Consider the following 23,133-nt stretch of genomic DNA (forward strand, 5'->3'; position numbering starts at 1 on the left):
CTTCTAGTTCAGTAGATGATTTTTGAGATTGGCCATGATCCAAAAATCTGTTATCCTATATCTGTACTTTTCATATTTACCAATGATAGTTCTCAGATAACAGCTTATGGGGCCCTGCTCACAGATTTTCCATTTGTTTGTGAAATCTTCCAGAATTTGTTTGCCTTTGATATGTCCTTCAAAAAAACAAAATCACTACTTCCCTAATGTGATGAGATATTGCAGAAGGACTTCAGGAGAGCCTAGGAAATATAAATTAAGAAAGAAAAATTAGACATTCTACCAATCACATTTATTGTTAATATTTGTCAGTAACCACTAGGAAAAAACATGTCCCAATTTAAGGGGTCATTGTCCAACCACATCAGCTATCCAATTCACAATGGAAAATCTAGAAGGAAGCAAACAACAAAAATTATTCATCTTCCAAGAAACCAAAAGAGAAGTCAAAAAGATACTTTTCTCATAGAGTACCCCTCACCTGAGCTTATTGACTCTTAATTTGCATATGATTCTATATAAAATGTTAAGCATTTCCATAAGCAGATGAGTCCCTTCACAAATCCCTCCACAGAGGGACTGCCTGGTAGTAGGGATTATAAGAATATACTATTATACCCAGCATTAGAATCCTGTGTTCCTGAAAACTATTAGGAGACAATTAGGTGAGGTAGAAAGAGTCACATATATAAGTCAGAAGTCCTGATTTTGAATCCTGGTACTGCTGTTTATTCCCTACAATCTACAAAATAGGTGACTCTCTCCCTGGATCTTTTCAAGTTGGCAAGAAATGTCAAAGCTTATATTTATCATGCTTTGTCTTTGAGAAGTCTGAACTAATGGGGAAGTTTAATTAGGTGATAGTTTAGGATCCTTTTGCCTCTAAATCAATTGAGGGAATGGTACTTTTTTTTTTCTCTGTGTTTTCCAAGGATTGTTTATTTTTTTTTTTTGTTTTGCTTTGTTTTGTTTTGTTTTTTAGGTAGCATGATATAGTGAAAGAAGCCCTAGATTTAGGGTCAAAAAAAATTAGTTCTGATTCATGATTTTTTGTGTGACTTGCCCAGGATCACACAGCTAGCACACGTTAAAGTCTCTGAGGCTGCATTTAAACTCAGATTCTCTTGACTTCAGGGCCAGTGTTTTATCCACTGTGCCATCTAGCTGCCCCTAAACCTTCAAATTTCTTGGTGCCTCAGTTTGCTTATCTGCAAAATGAGAGAAGTGGACTAGAAGACTTCTTCTAGAAATTTCTTTCTAGAGCTAACATTCTATGATTTTTTAAAACAAACTCAATTAACTTTTTTTGTGGCTTTTAATATTTTTCTTTGTATCCCCAGTGCCTTGTACACTGTAGGCACTTAATGATTATTTAATTATTTGTTGACTTTTTTAACTTAATTTTAAAAAAAAATCTCTAGGCTCAAACAAGAACATTAGCTTTTTTGCCAACCACAGCAGATTATGAAGTATAATGATGCCCTAATCATTAATTTTGCATGTAAAATAATGTAATTGGGCTACATTTTGCAAGTCTTACTGCTGTCCCAAGTTTCTTTCAGGGCCATTTAATATAGCTGCAGAGTTGGAAAATGATCATAGTTAATAATAATAGTTAATATTTGGAAAATGAAATTGTTCTCAAAGTGGAGTCTAGGGACCCTGGCATTCCCCTAAAACTCTTTCAAGGGCCCTGTGAGGTCAAAGCTATTTTCAGAATAATACTAAGATGTTTTAATTTCTTGAGATATAATTTGCACAAAAGCAAATGTAAAAACTCTTTGGACAGGGAGTGGTGCTCATGTCCATGAAGAAATTTTAAAGGTGTCCTGAACCCAGAAAGCTTGAGAAACATTGAGATTTAGTGAGAATGAATAGATGGCATTCTGAGAAATGAAGCACAGAGGACCAAATATGAAAATAGTACATAACATTCTATATTCTATCACTTACTGTGGTACTTTAGACCCGGTCCTTTCTGCGCCTCCATATTCCTGTGTAGAAAATAGATGGAATTGAAGGAGATAATCTCTGATATCAGATGAGCTCTAGCTCTCAAAATGAGAAGCTCTTTTCCAAAGCCAACATTCAGCAAGTCTGTGATTCCTTACATACTGTATATTCTATGCTGTCTTTTATTTTATGGTGAGTGATGAGTGGATTTTTTTTTCATCTCTTTCTTTGTCTTCCAGTTCATCTATGATGAGGAAATCGTATGGTAAGTTTTTACAATTTGTTTTTACCTGTGGTATAGCATTTTTCTTTGTTCTTTCTTTGCTAGTATCTGGGATCCCTTTTTAGCTCAATAAATCTCCTCTCTGATTAACAACATAAACTTAGCAAAGTCCCTTCTAAAAATAAAAACTGCACTATGTTAAACAATCGTGACTTTGTTTTTATTCCAAGTAGAAATCATATTCTTTAATATGGTTTCCTTTTTAAAATGGGACCTGGTACTTATTCAGGGCACTATTCAAGTGTTTAAGAAATAGTCTTAGAAGGAAATTCAAATGCATACTCTACATGATACAATTTTAGGGAAAATAGTAATTGGGCCAACTGACTAAGAAAACCCAGCTCCCCATCATCAATGGCAGTGTAATATAATGTAAAGAGTATTGTCCATTGTCAGGATGATACTGTCCTACAATTAAAAATAAAAACAAAAAAAATTTGTTATAGCTAACATTTTATATAGCACTTTACAAATAGTATCTCATTTTATCTTAAAAATAGCTGTGAGAAATAGGTGCTATTATTATCTCCATCTTACAGATGAGCCATCTATGGCAATACAATGGTTAATTGATTTGCCCAGGATCATACAGCAAGGAAGTGCCTCAAGCTGGATTTGAACTCAGGTTTTCTTGGTTCTGGGTCCAGTGTTCGATCTACTGTGCCATCTAGTTGCCTTATTTTAATATTTGAAGATTTATAAAGTATTTTCCTCCCAACTCTCTGAGATAATTAAATAAGAGATAAGCAAATTTTATTATTCCTATTTTTTTAAGGAAATGTAGGCCCAGAGATAGTAAATGATTTTTCCAAGTTCACAAAGAAAGTAAATAATATACCCGAGACCTGAAACCAGGTCTTCTGACTTTAAATCCAAATGAGTGAACTCCCTCTGCCAGTACAGATCCACACCTTTTCTTTGATGTATAGTCTTACAGGTAAAATGATATAATGGAAAAGTCACATTGTCTGTACCACTGAAATTATAGGCCCAGGAGCTATTTCTACTGTGTGCTGGGCTTCCATGCCTCGGCCTGGGTTCTTGAAAACTATAAAATATAAATGCAAGTTCTGGCAGATCACAGTTTGAGTCTCAGGTCTGTCACTGATCAGAAGCAGGACCATGGGCTATTTCTCACGCAACCTCAGTTTTTTATGTAAATGATCACTGTATGTCTTCCAGCTCTAAAATTCTGTGTGAGCAAATGGAGAATTTTTGCCTTTTTCAGTGATCTGCTATGAGAAAAAATAAGCATAGGTCTGACCTATCTAAGAAAGGGTGTTTTCTTGGAAGCCACATCATAAATGTCTTCCACAATGGAGACTAGTACATTTCCATTTTATACCAACCAATTTTTATGACCATTTCTGGGAATTTGGACCCCAATTTGTCATTTAATACGAACTCCCACAACAGAATTATTGGTAGATCTGATGTACAGCCTAGAATCTTATGATAGTCAGTATCCCTTTTCAGGGTTAAAGAAAGAGATTGAGGGGAATCCAACCTGACTCCTTAGGACAATTCTAGGTCCTCCTTTCCCTCACACTCTATCCTAGCCAGTTTAGAGACCTCATTGGAGTCTCTGATAGCCTGGGGTTTAAAATGAAGTCTTCCCTAAAGGTGAAAAGAGAGAGAAAAACACTTGAGACTAATTTTCCCTTCTCCTTCCCCTCCTCCCAGTGGGTGTTATCTCTAAGATAAGGATGATTAACCCTTTTTGGAAGACTAGAATCTCAAATAAGTCCCATGGTGTGAACAGTCTGGGCTCAGGTCCCAGAAACACTCATGGGGTCCTGAGGTATTAGCAACAGGTTATGTAGCTGATTGGCAAAATGCCTGAAAGTAATACTACCATCTTCAACTCTGGATTAAGCTAGATTCCTTACTGAGTAGCAGGGTAGCATAATAAGACTAGTATAGGACTTAAAAGTCAGAATGTGTGGGCTAGAGTCTCAGAGATTGGAGAAAACATTCTACTAAGGCTCAATACCCTATTACACTACCCTTTGCTATTTACCTAATAGTAAATTATAAATTTACTATATATAATAATATACTCTATTTTATAAACTATATATCAAACTACGGCCCCTGGGCCAGATGCGGCAGCTGAGGATGATTATTCCCCTCACCCAGGGCTATGAAGTTTCTTTATTTAAAGGCCCACAAAACAAAGTTTTTGTTTTTACTATAGTCCGGCCCTCCAACATGAGGGACAGTGAACTGGCCCCTTATTTAAAAAGTTTGAGGACCCCTGCTATATATTTATAAATTTATAATTTTATAACTATATTTTTAACTATAAATTTAAAATGTTATTTTGATATTTTAAGAAACTTCATCAGTAGGGTTACACCTTCCACTCCTCCAGCACAGATAGATTTCAAGAATTAATAAAGGATTCATTGCATCTCCGACCTTTGTCTCTCTGGTCCTCTGAGGACAGCCATGGGGCCCACATGTGACAGTATTTCCAGCTTGCTAGGACTGACTAAAATCTGCACCTCCTTGTTCAGGGTCACCCCCACCATAGTCATGCAGGTGAGCCTGGCCGGGCGGATGCTTGGGGGGGACAACACGGAGCCAGTGATTTCACTGGAACTTTCAGGTGTGTTGAACTCTCCCTGCCACCCAAGACTGCATCTTTTCTGAAGTTTAGGCTTCTTAGTAGGGAACTGACTTGCCCAGGATGCCCCGAGTATGTCCTCGGAGGACTAGAGGGACCAAGTTCAGAGATGTTGTTAACCACCGTGCGTAATGAATGGTTCAGCTGGAGGCTGAGCTGGGACTGGAATCCACACCTTTCCGGCTCTGAGGCCAATTTTCTATCCATCACCAACCTTGCCGCCACTAGCTTTGTACAGTCATCAGTTAAATGAAAAGCAGTCATCAGCTGGCACTGTGATAGAGTGTGGAACCCGATTCCCAGGTTCAATCCAGTCTCAGCTGGCCATACTTTGGTGATCTTGGACAAGTCACTTAATCCGTTTGCCAGTGGAGAAGGAAATGGCAAACTCTAGCATTTTTACCAAAAAACCTCTGAGGCCCACAGGCTCAGAAAGAATAAGACGTGACTGAACAATAACAGTAGGTTTCATTGAATCGTAATAGCCACTAAGTACCTCCCATAGACTCAAATGACTTTCAAGATTCAAGATTCCCAATCTCCAAGTAACCCTTCGCCAAAACGTGTAACTCTTTGGTAGGTACATATGATACATTCATATTGGTTGTCTTGCGCAATAGTATGAAGACCCTTGAAAGCAGGGACTTTTTCCCTTTTGTCTTTGTCAGCTCAGTGACTAGCAGAATGCCTGCACACAGTAGGTGCTTAATAAATGCTTGTTGATGAATTATAACAGTTTAGTTTATTCATGTTTGGCTTTAACATACAACATAACTCCTGGACAACATGATTAATTACTTTCCTGTTTCTTTCTTTGAGGTGGGAAGGTCTCGTGCTCATCATTATGTATGCATTTTATATACTTATCATGAAGTAAGTTCTGTATATCTTTTATTTGTTCTGTGCTATTTGGTTTCATGAGTTTGTATCATCCTGTAGTCTTCTAGATAGCTCAAAAATGAATCCTGTCAGACATTTTTGCAAAGGCAAAACATGGAGAAATTGTGTGTGTGAGAGGGTGGGGGTTGTTGGGAAGGGAAGGGAAACAATATTTCCAAATTTCCAAGGAAAATATTGCTGAATGGATAGTCATTGGAAAGTTGGAAAATAGTTCTGAATGAAGATTATGAGCCCAGATAATTCTCTACTCCTCCTCTTTCTTGCTCAGAGTCAGAAATTAATTCAAAAAGTTTTTATTCCCTAAATCCAGTGACTTCCTTTTTTTTTTCCCATCCTATTCCTCAAGATGAGCTAACTCTGGGGGGGAGAATGATACTTTGAAGGGCAGTCTTGCCCCAGGACCTTTCTTCCCTCAAGGACAAAAAAGGCTCTCAGCAGCCCTAAAATTTTTTGTCTAAAGTGGATCTAACCTCCCCTCCCACCACCCTGGGTAGAACTAGAATGCCAGTTCATCAGAGATGCAGAGGCACATTTTTGGTTTATCTTGCCCACTTGTGCTCCCCTTCCAAATAAAACCTTCTCTGATGGTTTTTGTGAGGGCATAAATCACTCCTATGCTGATTTATGAAAAAGGTAATAGATAAATGTGAGCATTATGAAGTAAATAGTCCCAAATAATCTCCCTACAGAGGACATTTAAACTGGAAAGCCAGTTTCACCTTGAATATAGAAAAAGGGAGGGTAGCTCATGACTGATGCAAGTGTCAAGACTGCTTATATGGAGTAGGGAGAAAGAGAACTGAATTCAACATTAGAGGGCCTGAGTTCTAAATACAAATTTTACCACTTATTGTGTGTGTGACTCGGGATCAACCAACTCCCCTCATCTATAAAACTGAGGGTTTGAGCCAGATAATGCTCAGAACCTTTCTGGTGCTAACATTGGATAAATCTGTGGTTTTTTTAAACAAAAATCTGTGGTTTAAAAAAAGTACCAAATTTGCTGTCCTCAACTTGCCCTTGCCACAAAAATATCCTACATATTTTTCATGTCCCGTGGAAACCATGAGTGATTTTCAGCCCAACATGTGGAACTGGAGGTTAGAGAGTAGAAGGCTGCTGTTTTCTTCTTGTCAGTCACAGAGTACTTACCCATTTCTTGGTCTTTTTTAGGTACAATGTGAAGATGCAAGCCTTTTTTACAATCAAACAAAAAAACATTGCCAATGGAAACACAGTGAACAGTGAGCTGGAGGATGGTAATGATTACTATGACATTAGCTATGATGATCCTTCCGTGCCATTGCTATGGGAAGGTAAGGCTGAGCAGACAGGAGTTGGAGGAAATACTGAAATACACCAACTCACACACAAATCCCCCTAAATTGTCATTGTATCAGGATGGCCCTTAGCCTGTTAATGGTCAAAATAAATGGGAAAGACTGGGATGTTTGCAGTGTTACCTGAGCTTTTTTTAATGGGAAGGAAGTGGAGAGGCAACTTGGGATCCAGGATTAGAAGAAAAGGCCTGCAATCAAATCTTTGAAAATCTTTCCAACTTCTCAGAAAGATCTAAGTACCTACTTGACATTTGACATATTTTCTTACTACATCTCATTCAGTGATGAAAAAGTAAATGAGGAAATCTTGGTACTAAGGTACAATTCAAAGAACATTGGAATTAGGTTTAAATTGTAGCCCTGCAGGCCCACTCAATTTGTTTCTCTCTAAGATGAGAGGAATGGTTCAGCTAACTTATCTCTAAGTTCTCTTGTAATTCTAAATTCTGTGCTTCTAAAAAGAGACATTTGGATGCAGGGAATTTATAAAGATAAATCTAACTCAGAATTTGAGTTTGATTGTTAGGCAAGGAATAATATGCAAAGATAGGCCCTATGGATTTTTAGTTTTAGGAATGGGTATAAGCATTAAAGTGAGGGAAGGCCAGGGATCAAAGAAGGGAAGCTTTGTAAGTTTAAACCTTAGGTCTTTGAAGACCAGTGTCCCTTTCCCCTCTTGGACAGCCACCGACCTGTTTGATTAGAGCCTTCGGACACTATGCTTTTTTCTTCAGTCTCGGCCTTCTTGTCTACAGAACAAGAGGGATTCATTGTCTTTTGGGCCCCTCATCTCTCCATCTAAATCACTGGTCCATTTAGAACGACTTTAGCATTCTCTAGCAATCCAACAGTTTGCCAAGCAGCTTCTGCTCTAGGACAGGCTCACCAAAGGTCAGTGGAGACCTATCCCAGCCCTTCAAGAATTCTTTGCTTTCAATCAGTCATTTATTAAACACTGTGTACACTGATCTTTGTCCTGTGTGAGAAGTCACTATGGCCACTCTGCCCAGAGCTCCTCTACCTATGTAGATAAAAGTATTTCAGAGGTCACTTGGGACCAGGAACAGTTCATCCCCTGGCAGCCAGCCTTGTGTTCCTCTTATTTCCACTTAGGTTGGCTAGACTGGTCCTCAGGTAGCAGTCACAATGGACTCAAACTTGAAGCCTTTTCTGCAAGATAGGAAATGTCCTAGCAAGTTTCCCTGGCCTTTGAGAAATCAGGGACACCAGAGGGAAACTTTTAGAAAAGAATTATTTGATAAGGAATTTAAAAAACAGTTTAAAATTCATCTTCGAGTTCAGTCCATAAGTATATATAAAATGCCCATTTTGAACACTGCGGGTACTATATCCTTAAACCTTTCTATTCTGATAGTGGAACAGACTGATATAGTAGAAGCATCACTGGGCTTGGAGAGACCTGAATTTGAATCCTAAACTCACTCTCCTTGTTATCATGGCCAGGGATTTTACCTCTGTGAGTCTCAGTTTTCTCATTTATAAAATGGGAATAATAAGTCTTGAGCCTTTCTCACAAAGTTAGGGATGAAAGGGACATCAAATGAGTTTTGCAAATCTTGAAACAGTACATGAATATACAAACTTCCCTATGTGGTGGTTATGAGGAAAGGGCTTTGAAAACCTTAAGGCACTATATAAATGTGAATTATTATTAAATAGGGTAAAGAATTCCTCCCCAACCTTAACCTTAGCCTTTTATTTTAAAGCAGTCAAGTTTGGTTCCCTTCTGGACTTGGACTGAAAAGTCCTCAATTTGAGTTGTTCAGACATATCTGACTGTTATATGACCCCAATGGGAGGGTCTTCTTGGCAGAGATTCTGAAGTGGTTTGCCATTTCTTTTTTAACTCACTTTACAGACAAGGCAAACAGGATCATACGGTAGTAAGCGTCTGAAACCAAATTTGAACTATTCAAGTCTTCCTGACTAGCTCCTGCACACTATCCATTGCACCACCGAATTGCTACAGTTTGAATCTTGGCTATACCACTAACTCATTATTTAACCTTAAGAAAGTCATTTAACAAATATCTGCTATTATTATCACTTCTTAAAGGAACTCCTTCAAATAAGAAAATTGCACACAGGGTGCTTGGAGTTATGTGACAAAGTACAGCAAGACCTGCTACAGAAGGTACAGCTTAAAAAGAACAGTTGGCCAGGTCCTGAAGAAAGGAAGCTCACGTGCCATAAAGCTTTGATGTGGGCGTGTGTTTATCATTTTCATGGACACCCACTGCCAAACTATAAAAGCCCCATTACTAGATTTTCATAAAATATAAAGCTTTCCATCCTGGGAGAAAGTCTGTTTCCAAGACAACTTCTTCATAAAGGAAAGAAAATTATTTGTCTCCTGGCTAATGTCATTTAATATTCTAGCAGGTCAACCTTAAAGCTTTGGTACCCTTGTTTTGATATCATTGACCCTCATGGACTCTCTTCAAAGTTTTATTAGTCCCTGCTAAGGCAAAGCTTGGGTTAGGAGATGTCCTGTGTTTCCAGGTTGCCAGCAGCAGCTTACTGATGAGCAGCAGAGATGTATCCTAGTGAGTTATTTGTATAAATGTCTCCTCAGAAAGATGATCATCAAAAAAAAAAAAAAGAAAAGAAAAGAAAGAAAGAAAGAAAAATTATCATTATAACTCACATTAAGTTAATACTTCTACAATTATCTACAATTTTCTACACCCCATTCTGCACACCTGTTCTGACACAATGGGTAGAGCACCAGAGCTGAAGTCAGAAAGAACTGAGTTCAAATGTGACTTCAAATATTCCTAGTTGGGTGATCTTGGGAAAATCATTTAATCCTGTTTGCCTCAGTTTTCTAAATTGTAAAATGAGTTAGAGAAGGAAATGGCAAACCACTCCAGGATCTTTATCAAGAAAACTCTAAATGAGGTTACAAAAATAATACACAATTGAAATGACTGAACAATAACATATTAGATGATGGTATTTCAAATTCAAAAATAAAATAGATCTTATCCTCAATTTCTGAAATGATTTCAAAGATTCCTCTTAATTTCTGTATTTTGGATTGAGCAAAATCTCCACACACATATATCCCCTCTTTGTCGCATTAGGACTTTAGATAAGAAAGGAACCTCTGAAGTACACTCCTTTTCATTAGGTAGACTCATCCCTCTTTTTCTTAACACCACATAGAAGACACTGCAGAGCCTCCAGTGGAAATATAAAGCAGTTCTTTTAAAAGGATGTCCCAAATAGATAATCAAAGTTCCTCTTACTATTTAGACCTCTGTCTTTAATAAAAGCAGGAAAACCACTTTCCATAAGATTCCTCCACTTAAATATTGCTACAGAATGTTGATTAGGATTCTGTTTACTAAAGCCAAATAAACTAATTTCCTTTCCCTTTTGCTCCTTGGGACTATTTTCCAAAACTCTGATCATTTTTGGTAGTTCCCTGCTGTTTCTTTTACAAATTTTCTCCATCAATTTCCACTGTGGCACTTATGCAATAGGAGGTCTGAGCACTAACTGGGTATCCTGAGATTTGTCTCAAGCCCTTATTAATACTCAAAAGCAAAGCTTACCCTCTCACAAATAGTTTCCCAGTGCTGAAGACTGAAGGTTCATTCTTATTCCTGCTATGTATGGATCTCAGGACTGTGCTTGCTGTTTTAAATATCTTTACTATACCATGAACAGAAATTTAACTTTACTAAGTCCACTATGACCACCAGATGTTTTTCAGCCAAATATGCTGTGTTTTGTTCTTCCCACCCCCCTCAAAAAAAGCTGTCAACTTTTCATTTATCCCTCTTTATCATAATGCTTTTTAATGCAGTCCTGGGCAATATATGCCCTTTTTTCTGCACTGGAATGTAACTGACTTTTGGGAGTACCTTCTCTTGACCCTAACTTAGAAGATGGCTATAGTTTAACATTCCTTTTAGAATTTAGAATCCACACCACCAAAAACATCCTGGAGAGGGTAGGAAGGGAGGGATTTTCTTTGTCATCTCTTCAGACATTCCCATGACCCATCCTGCTCTAGCAGCCGGCAGCCCAGCTAAGACTGACTGGCTAGTTCCTTCAAGACCACTCTTTATTGCAACCCAAGATACCCTGTTGCTTCTCCATGGGACCAGCGGAATATGATTAACTGACCAGCGCTTCATATGGTCAGACATGAGAGGCTGCTTTTAATAGTCATGCTTCCCGAGAGAAAAATGGAGGTTCTGAGATGGGAAATATCAGCTCAGGAGCTCAGAAGTGGAGAGCAATGGTTGGGACTCTTAACGGTAGTAGGGAAAAATCAGTATTCAGCCAAAGCATGTGCATGAAGGAGAAAGCTGTAGGCTGGAGCAAGAAGATCCCGGTTACTAATGTCCTCTAAGATCCCTGTTCCAGCATCCCTTTGGCAAATAAGCAGAGATGCCTCGACCATCCCAGCTGCATTTGAGCCAGATGACAAGAATGTCCCCTCTGTCATGGGTCGTGGGGAATGAATGTTATTTTTTTCAGACCAGGGCCCTGGCTCCCACTGCACACTAATCATTTCTGGCGGTCACTGTTTGCTTTTGTCTCCTAAACTCTCCTCCTCCTCCTCTTCTTAATTGTAAGTAATCCGCTTGCATCCAGGCAATAATAACACGACATTTAAAACAAACACACACGTGAACCCCAACCCATCGGAATGTGCCCCTTGCTTCCAGGTCAGTTCTCATCTCAATTCAGTGCATGGTATCTCCGGCTTCATTTTTCTAACCCCACATGCCTCCTGTCTGCTGAGCCTTGCTGTGTGCTCACTTGTGTGTGTAGTGTTTAGTGTGTGTGGCCACATGTGCATGGATTTGCTGTGTAGTGGTCTAAGTGTGTGAATCTGTTCTCCACGCAGAAAACATTGGGGACTAATCACTAACATAAGGTGATGGGGGTCGTTTTAGGGAAATCGAGTCTGCTTGTGTTCTAGTTAGTAGATGAGGGAATTGGTCAACATTGAGAACCATTCTGGGCTTTGGGGACCAAATTTTACAATTCTTCACATGTAGAATTCATTTATTCATCTGTTCATTCATTCACAAGCACTTATTAAGCACCTACAATATATCGAATATGCTAGTTTCCAGGGAGATAGAAAAATAAATAAGACACAGTCCTTCCCCTGAAAAATGTATCTTAGAGGAGATAAAATATGAATTTAGAAAAATATAATGAGATTCAGTGTTCAGGAGTCTGTACATTCCATTGGGCCTTCAGGGTTGGGAGTAAGAGAATGTCCTCCCTATTTACCATAGAGTAGCAATGTTAAAGGGAAGATTGGCACTACCTCTGTGATCTTGGGCTAATCCCTTCCCTTCTTGGGGGCTTCAGCTTGTCTATAAAACTGAGGAGATTGAACTAGACAATCAAGCACCTTTCCAGCGCTAACTCCTTTAACCTGTGGCTGCTTTCCTATGAACTTCAAAAGAAGTGCCCTCCTACACAGGGCTATGAATTGTGTCCACACAGAATTTTTCATTTTATTTTTTGAGCTTATTTATTTAGTGAAGTTCAGTTGTTAATTTTTTTAAAGTTACATTTATATAGAAGTTAGTTAATATTTTATATTTATTTATTTAAAATAGTTACATTTATTTTCTTTAGTTTGACAAATAAAAGTAAAAATCCTTTGTGATTGAGTATTCAGTCAATAGTTGCCTTTAAGAAAGAAAGTAGGTGCATATCCTAATGAAATGTTTTGTTCATGCTTCTGCCTTTTTCTTCTAAAAGAAAAGGTCAAAGTGGCTGTGCAGAACATGTGGCTATGTGAGTGCTCCAGCTTGTTTCTTGAAATTTTCATTCCAAGGAATACTGGGAATGTAAAATCTAATTTTGCTTATAAAAGGAGAGGCAAGTAAAGAATAGAGACTTTCTCCACTGATACAAATTGGTGCAAGATCAAAGGAAAGACCTTTTAAAAACATAAGCTGGTCTATAATAATTGTGAGAAATAAAAAGGGAAAAGAGAAAGAAAATTAAAATGTTCCCAATGCACTCTAATAATGGTGGTGGCTAACTACCCATCCCGTATGTGTAAATTAAATATACCAGGTTGTGTGCTTATTTAAGATAATTCTTGAATTGTATTGGAATGGTAGGAGGACAAGGTGAAAAGTGTGTAGAATATGGACAGAAGCATCTGATAAACACCTTTCCAGAAGAGCTCAAACTATTAGGTCATACCAGGCAAGGCTTTGCCCTTTTTTTCCTCACACTTTTGGGTTTTGACACACTCTTAGTCTTGTTAGTCATTGTAGGAGAAATAATTCCCTCTGGGGAGTTTTTGTGAAGATATCTTGCAAGACTCTCACATGCTTTACTGAGCATCAGTTAGAGTAGGAGCCAGCTTCACATTGAGGTCTGTAGGGCAACGCTCACTCACTGCAAGTAACACAGAGAGAGACAATGGGGAGAGATCAGGGAGCACTATCCACGTAGGGCTGGGAGGAGGGAATGGAACCAGCATAGAAATGTTCCTTCTTGGAAATCCCAAGGCTAACTGTTGACATTGTGATCAATAGTGAAGGAGAAGCCGCAATATAGCAAAAATCCAGTGGTGATGGTGGATGAAATCATGAACTCCAGTCCCCCCCAGTTCAGTTTCCCTGAGGCCGGATTACGCATAATGATCACTAATAAATTTGGGCCCAGGACCAGACTACGGATGGCAAGCAGGATCATAATCAATGAGGTAAGTGCACTTCAGGACATATTCAGTTCTGCTGAATGGACATATTCAGTGCCTTATGTATGCAATGTACTAGGAATTCAAAGGTAAAAAGCAATGAAGTTGAGGGTAGAGTATTGTTCCTGCATCTGAGTTCAAATCTAGTCTCAGACTAGCTTCATGACCCTGGGCAAGTCACTTAACCACAATTAGCCTACCTCACCCCACTCCCAAAAACCCCCACAAAAAATCAATCAAGTGCTTTCCCTTATAATTTGATGGCAAGAATTGGAAATAGACACTACTACAAGGCAGGTAATAAGAACCAAGGAAAGACCCAAACTGAGTACCCTAGGAAAATATGAAGAGGGAGCAATTCTTTTATTTGGGACAATGGAGAAAAAGAGTAAGAGGATTCCTGAAATGAACCCTGAAAGAAGAGAAGGATTTCAAATAATAAAGGCAAAAAGGGAATATTTGAGGGGAGTGAGGTAGTTAGGGAGAGGTTGAAGGTGATCCAATAAATCCATGGGGAAAAAAAAAAAAAGAGAAAAAAGGACCAGATCTAGGAATTGTTTGGCTATTTAAAGTAGATAATGAGAAACAAGATCAGATAAGGGAGAGTCACATTGTGATAGGCCATAAATGTCTGGCTAAAGAGTTCGTGTTCTATTCTAATATTAATAGTTCTTATTTACATAACACTTAAGGGCTGTAAAGTGTTCTATATATGTAGAACCTCATTTAATCCTCACAAAAATCTTGAGAGATAGTTACTATTATTATTATCCTCATTTTACAGATAGGGGAAACTGATGAAAACAGACAGTAAGTGATTTGCCTAGGATCATTGACTATTATTTGTCTGAGGTAGGATTTGAATTAAAGTCTTTTGACTCCACATCCGATACTCTGTCCTTTAATAATAGGGATCTACCTCCTAGAGTGTTGTGACAATCAAATGAGATAATACATATTAAATGCTTTGTAAAACTTAAAATGCTATACTAGTTGTAGGGATGATGAAGATGATGATGATGATGGTGATGGTAGTGATGTCAACGGTAAGAATGATGGTGATGACAAAGTAATAAAGTAATGATAGTAAAAAGTTCACAAGGCTGGAAAACACAAGACCTGAATTTATTCCTTACTCTGTAAACTTAGCCAATTACCTCTCTGAGCCCCTATGTTCCTTATCTGAAAAATGGGAATGATTGGAGTGCTCTTTGTTACTCAGAGTTGTTGTGAAGATCAAATGGGATAATGTATATGACAGTGATTTATAAATCTATATTCATGTAGATAGTTCTTGGTTTCTTTGTTAGTATCAGCCCTATTATGCCTATCCCAAGCACTGACATATAACAGCAGCTGCCATATAAAAGTTGTATAATAACGCAAGATCTAAGCTTGAGCCCAGAGAAAGGGCTCCAGGTATTCCAACTGATTTATCACCGAGCCATGCTGTGGTACCAGATTCATAGACCCCACACTGGAGGACAAATAGATACGTTCAGTATTTTGTTCTTTAAAAAGATATGCTCCTGAAAAAAAAATCTGTCAGTCAAATTCCATTGTCTCATTGATTTACAGTCTAATATTAGTGATGTAAGTGGATAAAGAACCAGCCTCACAATAAGGAAAAATGCCCTTTTCTTCCCATCGCTCATGAATACTAGCTTTGTGGCTCTTGCTCACCCTCTAAACCTCTCAATGCTCCCAGCTAGCTTTCTAAGACCATAAATTAGAGGGGATGTAGATTTGTTTTAGTGGAGGGGGTTAGGAATTCCCTAGACCCATGAAATCCCAAGTTCACCTCATCCTATCACATTGTCAGAGTTCATCTATTTTCATTTCTCACTGATTTCCCACCATCCCCGTCACTTACAATCTGTCTGAGGTCACTTCCATCTTCAACAGAGTGTTCTAAGGCCCCTTCCAGTTCTAAAGCTGTAGGCTAGGCATTAAATTAAAAAAAAAATTGAGGACACTAAACCATTGTTGTTGTGTTTTTTATTAGGTTTTTTCAGTCATGTCTAACTTCTCACGATCCCTATTAGGGGATCTTAGAGTAGTGTGCCATTTCCTTCTTCAGTCCATTTTACAGATGGGGAAACAGGGTTAAGTGACTTGGCCAGGGTCACACAGCAAGGGAATGACTGAGGCAGATTTGAATTTATGAAGATAAGTCTTCCTGACTCTAGGCCCACTACTCTCCACAATCTAGCCACCCCCCACTAATCCATTCAAATTAGTATCTTTGTCAAAAAAAAAAAAAAACAACCTACAGATAATATGGTTCACCTGGTCATAAAGAGTCAAACTCCAATGAACAACAATAAAACCATACAAAATGATTTCTGTGTGTGAAACTGATTTTGAAAATCACAAATTAACATTATCTGTGTTGTATTGTATTTTCACTTATTTCATTAAACATATCCTCAGTGTATTTTAATCCGGCCACATTGGGGAGCTTTTGCACATGGCTTACAGGCTGAGTTTGACAATCTGACTAGGAAAACGGGATTGTATAGTAAAAACTTGGGCTTGGAGTCAGGGGGGCCTGGTTTCCAAACCCATCTCTGCAATCCCAGCTTCCTACTCCTTTCTTCTCATCAGTTTCCCTATCTCCCTCCTCCTTGTATACGTTAAAGAAAATTAGCCATACAGAAGACAACCTGATGCAATATAATGAGAATAAGATTTATGGTTAGACAATCTAGTTTAAAATCCAGAGTTTGCTGCTTACCATCTTATGTGACCCTGGTCAGGATATTTAATCTCTCACTTTTCTCATTTTTGAAATAAGATGATTGGACTAGATCAGTATATCATAAACTCCTCTGAGAGTCAAATAATGCCAATGGAAACCTTAGAATAATGTTTTTTGCCTACATTCATAATTGAAGAAAATGCTCAATTTCAGTTAGAAATTAGTGAAGTTAAACTTGTAATGTTTTCCTTCCTCCAAGTCCATGGAACTCTTGAAATCTCTCCATGCACTTCTTGGAAGGGGTCCCAGATTAATAATTCCTGTTTTTCCAAACTCACAATCTAACATCATCCAGTGTCCTATATCTACTTACTTGTGTCCTCTGTTTTAGATATGTATTTTTCTTTATGCCAGACACTTAAAGGGGAGCCCTTTGGCAAATCCCTCTAATCTAATACCTTTTCCTCCTTGCCATTTGGTCTTGCGTCATCTTTGAATAAAGCTTACATGATAGGAATCCTAGGCCCCTTTTGGAAAAAGAAATAAACCTAATCCCATTGCTACTGATACTCCTAAAGGAAATTTGGAGTTAAGAATTCCCAAGTACCCAAAAGTGAAATAAAAGTATTTTTATGGACAAATTCCCCTTCCTTCTTGAAAAGTTGAATGTAATCAAGATAAAAGCTTACATTTACAGAACATTTTACAGGGTGCTCTACATACATTAGTTTATTTAATCCTCACAAAAGCCATGAAAGGGTAAGATTGTATATTATTAGCCTCCTTTTACAGAACAGAAAAGTAAGGCTTGCCTAAGATTGTGAGTTGACTTGCCCAAGGTGGCACCTGGTTTCCCAACTAGGACTGAGAACTAGGTTTTCTGACTCAAAACCCAATACTCTTTTAACAACACAGATAAATCTTTAAGAGATGAGGATTTTTGTTTTCATCACTTCTAAAGTTTTGTGATGGTGCCTTGATGGTGAATCATTGACTATACATATATATGTAGTTGCAGGCTAGAATAAATTAAAGGAAATTTATAACATGCTAGCAAATATAATTTCATTATTATATTATATATGTAATATGTTGATATAATAATGAATAACAATAAATATAATTGTATAATGGCCATAATGGTATAACAGTTCAAACAATCATAGAATCTCCACATTGTGAGGAACCTGAGGAACCTAGTCCAATCCATACCTGAATATGTCTTAATACTAACATTTCTATCAGACTGGAATGTTATCTCAGAATCTGGGAGTATGATTACTAATGTGTCATTTTATGGTCCTTTTTTTTTTGGTGTGGTTTCAGTAATCCTTTCTCCATCACCCTCAACAAATGATCAACAAGGTTGGGGATTCACTACCAGTTGATTAATCGATCAGCATTTCTTAAAAACCTGCTATGTTCCAGGAAGTATGCTAAGATAGTCCATTCCCTGGAGGACCACTCTTAATTGTGACAAAGTTAAGTTAGGTGGTTCAGTGGATAGAGCACTTGTTCAAATTTGACCTCTGACACTGGACACTTACTGAGTGAGTGACTTAATCCCAATTGTCTAGAAAAAAAGCAAGAAAAAAAAAGTTAAGATAACTGATATTTTTTATAGAAACGAGGGAGAGGCAAAGGAATTGCAAGTAGTGGTGAGGGACTATATAGAAATTTCTACCTTCCTAGTTTATTAGTATATCCCAGGGCTCCTCTCAGCTAGGTTCATAATACTGTTGAAATACTCATCTATTCACAGCCCTGAGTCCCAACTGATATATCTCTTTATACAAGAAGCCAGACGACAAATTAATTCACAGCAAAAGGCATTTAATAAAAAAGAGATCGGAAATGTAATAGCAAAGAATTGAATAAGGTGTTTGCACCCAATCTGATATAGGGGCCTCTCCCACCATATTCCCCACGAGCTGTGATTTCCATTCCAATGGGAAGCTATGTGTTGGCTTCCCAACACATAAAAAGAGGGATATTGTAATTCACTCACTAATAAAGTTATCACTTTTGTAGCAGTCTTAGGAATCTGGTGTCTCTGTTGTAGATATCAAGATTGCTCTATCCTGACATAGCAGCAGCAGACATTGCCTTGAGCTGGAATATACCAACGTATCTTAACTTGGAAAGGTAGAGATGAAGATGCCATTTTTCTTGTCCTCCTTGCATAGCTTGAGTCCCCAGCCTTTCAAATCACAAATTTAAAATCCCAAGCTGAATGTATGTTAGGTAACATTGCTACGCTGATCTTCTAGGAGATGGGGGTCAAAGAGAATTTCCTCTCATAAGTATCTCTCAGCCCCAGGCATTGTGGAAACATTGGATCCACAAACACCGTTCACCAATATATCAGAAATAGAAAAACTCGTCACTGGGAAGAGCCATTTTGCCCAATTCATTGTCTGTAGAGACTACTATATCAGTTTAATAAACATTTATTAATCTCATCCTATGACTAAGTGATTGAATTAGGACATCTTGCTAGAATCCCTTTGTCAAGGGAGAAGAATAAAACGACCACTGGTTAAGCTAAAGATTACCTGAAAGCCCAATAAAGAAGGACTGAGCAAAGTTAATGACATAAGTGAAAATTTACAAGTGATAAGAGACTAAACTAGAATAATACAGGTAAAAACATCACTGGTGGGGAGTAGACTCAAAAAAATGGGAGAGATTTAACTGTAGTTTATAAATAATTTTATATTACTTCAGTCAGGATATTGTTAGGTGGGACATATTGTACCCATAAATTGCTTAGCACAAAATCATCCCTGTCCTATCCTATGCACAGAGAACAACACATCCCTATAATTAGTGCACTTGCCCAGGCTGGAATAAAAACCAAGAATTCTCACCTGGGGAAAAAAGGAATGGTTTTAAAATTGGGATGCAAGTAAGCATAAATCAAAGACCTGCCTGGCCAGGTAGGGAACCTGGGCCTCAGGGGAGTGATGAAATTTGAAAGGTTGATACAGGATAGAAAACTTGGTACAGAAACAGAGATCTCAGGCCAGAAAGTCAACATAGCACCAGGAGGTTCCTATTAGACACAACCTACTTCAAGCTTTAACTTTTAAGGCAGCTTGCCTAGACCCAACCCTCTCAGTCCCTAAGTCAGCTCTATCTCCGTTTGATAGCGTTTCACTGTTAAGGTCCCTGGAATAACTTTTTGGTACCTGGTAGATCTATGCTTCCATTATGTGAATTAGATCTGGAGAATGGATGGGTGGAAGTTACAGAGAAGCAGGTGATTGCTCAAAATGAAAGAGGAATCCCGAAGGCCATTCTTCTTTGTGCAGATTTTGATTAAGTACAATTTTATATCAGATCGTTTACATTCTACAGCTCCGTTAAATTATAGGTTGTAGCTTCAGGGTAATTTTTATTATTTGTTAAATGCCTTATATGTGTCTTTAAATATTTGCCCTGAAAAATAGGTACCTCTGTCACTGTCTATAGAGAAGTAAAGTGATAGAATCTACTTGAGTACAAATCAGTCAATCCATGTGCATTATGCTATGCATATTATGCTTTGCATTTATATTGATAAATTATTATTTATTATGCTATGAGCCAGATACAAGGACAGGCTTCCATCTATCCAGGGTATATATCAAAAACAAGAAGGACACAGTTATATGAGTAACACTTAGGTAATAGAAGGAAATTGATTGGTGAGTTTACATAGAATTCCAATGGTAGCATATAGGCAGGAGCAGTTTTTACCCTCCACATTCAATGTCATAGGCCAAATATGTTAGGTAAAAGATGCAGTTTTTCGTGCAAAGAGGAAAAGCTTTTTTGTACAACAGTATCCTCTTTATTCATGTTATCATACAGTGTCTCAGATAAGTAAGAAGACATGAAAATAGTTCTCCAGGCCCTACATGAGACCATGAAGGAATATTGGAGAGATTCCCAGCCAGGTCCCCTTTTCCATATTTGGTGATTGGGCCAGTTCTGAAATATTAGCCAGAGGTGACTGGTTTCATTAAGGACTAATGAGAAAATTTGGAGATGTTTTTACAGCTGCTATGGCAGGGGATGATAAGATTCATCTAACAATGCACAAAAGCTACTAGAAAGCATTACTGATCTGGGTACCAGATGAAGCAGGGAAACTTCAGTTTCCAGATTTGACTAAAATTATATGCAAGACAAAGTGGTACAACCTGTTCTTTGATCATAATGCTGGTACTAGGGAGCGCAACAAATTCAATAATTTGGACAGAGTGAGCATCAAGGATGAAAATGCTTCCAATATAGTATTAATGCAGACAGAACATCCTGTAACCTTAGGGTCCTTGAGGCAAGAGCTTTCTACAAGGGGGATGAAGTCAGGACTCTGCAGGGGAACATCCGTTAAGTAAAGGTTCTTAAACATGTGTTGTGGCCTAGACCTCACTGGCAGCCTGATGAAGGTGAATTCTACCGTGGTTTCTTGCCTATGTTCACAATTAAAGGAAACGCTAACTTTCAGTTAGAGGAAAGTGAAAATAAAAAGATGAATGTTTTTCCATCCTGAACCTGGGTTCAGAAATTGCTTGAAATCCACGAGCCCTGTCAGGGTCTGTGACAACCAGGAAAGAATCTCTACTCTAGGGCAAGTTTAACAGTCATACATGGTTCAGGACTGAGGCAGGGACAGCGGGTCGGGGGGACAGTGGCAGCTCGGACGGAAAGCTCTCATACTCAGTGACCCTTGGTTTGTAAGTATGCTGAGGAGCCTTTTAGAAGGAGAGCTGTGACTGTGAGGGACAGGACTTCTCAAAGCTGTTTTGGGCCTTCTCTTTCCAAGAGGACCATCGCATCTCGGAGTAAATGGGTGATGTGTGAGTGAGTTAGATTGAAGTGAGGAAGGGCTGTGCAAAGTCACCAGCCTCCCTTTCTCCTCCAGAGCCAGTGGCCAGAGAGAGACCAAGGTGACTGGAGATGGCCTTGGATGCAATGGGAGATTTGGGCCTTTTGAAGCTAAGGTTTTTAACAGGTCTCTGGTTGAGACAGTGTCCAATGATTAAGGCTGGGTAAAAAATTAAGGCAGGGAATGATCTTTTTAACCTAATTCTCCCCCCAAATACCACACACACACATGCACATATATATCACTGTTTATATATACATATATATGTATACATAAATACATAATGTACATTGCATATATATTATGTATACATTATATACATATAAATATGTGTATATATAAATAAATATAATATCAAAAAATATACATCTATATTATATACACACATACACACACACACACACACACACACACACAGATATATATAAAATGTGGGAAAGAAAGATCTTTAGGATTTCTGGCCAAAATAGAAACAGTTGTTATTTACCTTCACTCTGAGCCAATCAGGACCCCAACAAGACTAAGTAGGGCTTGGCCTGGGACTTACTATTGATCAATCAATAAGAGCCAGAGTGATTTGGGTTTAAGACATGGCCTTAGAATGTAAACCCCAAGATATCTTGCAAGTTTTCAGCACTCAAAATTACCTGCCCCTGCAGGTAAAAATATGATATCTTATGGGGGCAGAGAGAAGGTAAGGGAAAGAAGAAAGAAATAAGAAGCTGCCCACTGACCAGTCCAGTTGGGTCCCCAGGGAGGAACTCTTGATGCTATTCATAGAGGATGCTGTTTGTCCTTCATTCTCAAGGAGGATAATGACCTCAGAGGTTACCTAATACCAGGTTAGCCACAATTTCCAACAGTGAGGCAGAAGTGTTGATGGATCAAAGACAAATGGGCAAGCTGGCCACCAAAGGGTCCAAGACAGACTTAAAGTAGGAAAAGTTGGCTCTCAACATTTGATAACAGTACAAGATAAAGGGCGGGAGGGTGTATACGTATATATACATGTATACACGTATATGTATACATACATGTTTAAGGTAGTATTTATATGATAGTATACATGTATTTAAGGTAGTATATATCATGCTATATATCATATCATTTTTATTATGTTATTTGATATCATATTATGTCATATTCTAATTTGGAAGGAGGACAGGAGCTAAGAACAGAACCTGTTTTCATAATGACCAATTTGACTTCAACTTTCCCCAACCAGGATAAAAGTGAAGAATTGTTGTCATAAACTCATTCCTACAGGGTTTTTATTAGAGCATTGTAACTTAAAAACCATAATACAATGACCAGCTGTGCCCCAAATTCCTCCCATCTGTTTCAGATTAGTGGAGCAAGCTAGTTTTAAAAAAAAAATCCTGAACTCTGACAATGGAAATGTGCTTCCCCACCCTGAAACCTCATTGCCTTAATAGTGTACAGGCAGCTAGGTGACAGAGTGAATAGAGTACCAGGTCTGGAGTCAGGAAACTTCTGGCCTCAGATACTTACCAGCTAGCTGTGTGATCCTGGGCAAATCATTTAACCCTGTTTGCCTCAGTTTCTTCATCTGTAAAATGGGCTGGAGAAGGAATGACAAATCACTCCAGTATCTGGACCAAAAAAATTCCACATGCGGTCACAAAGAGGCAGACAATTGAAATGACTAAACAGCAAAAATAGTGTATCCATAGGAGAGAGCAGAAACTTCCTCCCAGAGACCTCATGACCTA

General features: G+C 38.3%; 1 protein-coding gene and 1 long non-coding RNA gene across 3 annotated transcripts in view; one reads left to right on the forward strand and one right to left on the reverse strand.

The window, feature by feature from the left end:
- SLC24A4 (solute carrier family 24 member 4) overlaps positions 1-23,133 on the forward strand; it is a 248,904-nt gene that overhangs the window by 165,451 nt on the left and 60,320 nt on the right. The window contains exons 8-11 of one of the 2 annotated variants that reach the window (XM_051977362.1): positions 2,193-2,218; positions 5,685-5,738; positions 6,939-7,081; positions 13,660-13,829. In XM_051977362.1, the coding sequence (XP_051833322.1) occupies positions 2,193-2,218; positions 5,685-5,738; positions 6,939-7,081; positions 13,660-13,829 (393 nt within the window). The remainder of the gene's footprint in view (positions 1-2,192; positions 2,219-5,684; positions 5,739-6,938; positions 7,082-13,659; positions 13,830-23,133) is intronic. The other variant, XM_051977363.1, reaches the window with a different exon arrangement.
- LOC127549385 (uncharacterized) lies at positions 296-8,171 on the reverse strand. The gene is made up of 3 exons (XR_007950567.1): positions 7,798-8,171; positions 1,954-1,994; positions 296-391 (listed from the first exon to the last, which is right to left on the reverse strand). It is a non-coding gene; the product is annotated as an uncharacterized LOC127549385 (long non-coding RNA).

The sequence above is a fragment of the Antechinus flavipes genome, chromosome 2 (genome assembly GCF_016432865.1).
Source record: "Antechinus flavipes isolate AdamAnt ecotype Samford, QLD, Australia chromosome 2, AdamAnt_v2, whole genome shotgun sequence".
NCBI classification, from domain to species: domain Eukaryota; kingdom Metazoa; phylum Chordata; class Mammalia; order Dasyuromorphia; family Dasyuridae; genus Antechinus; species Antechinus flavipes.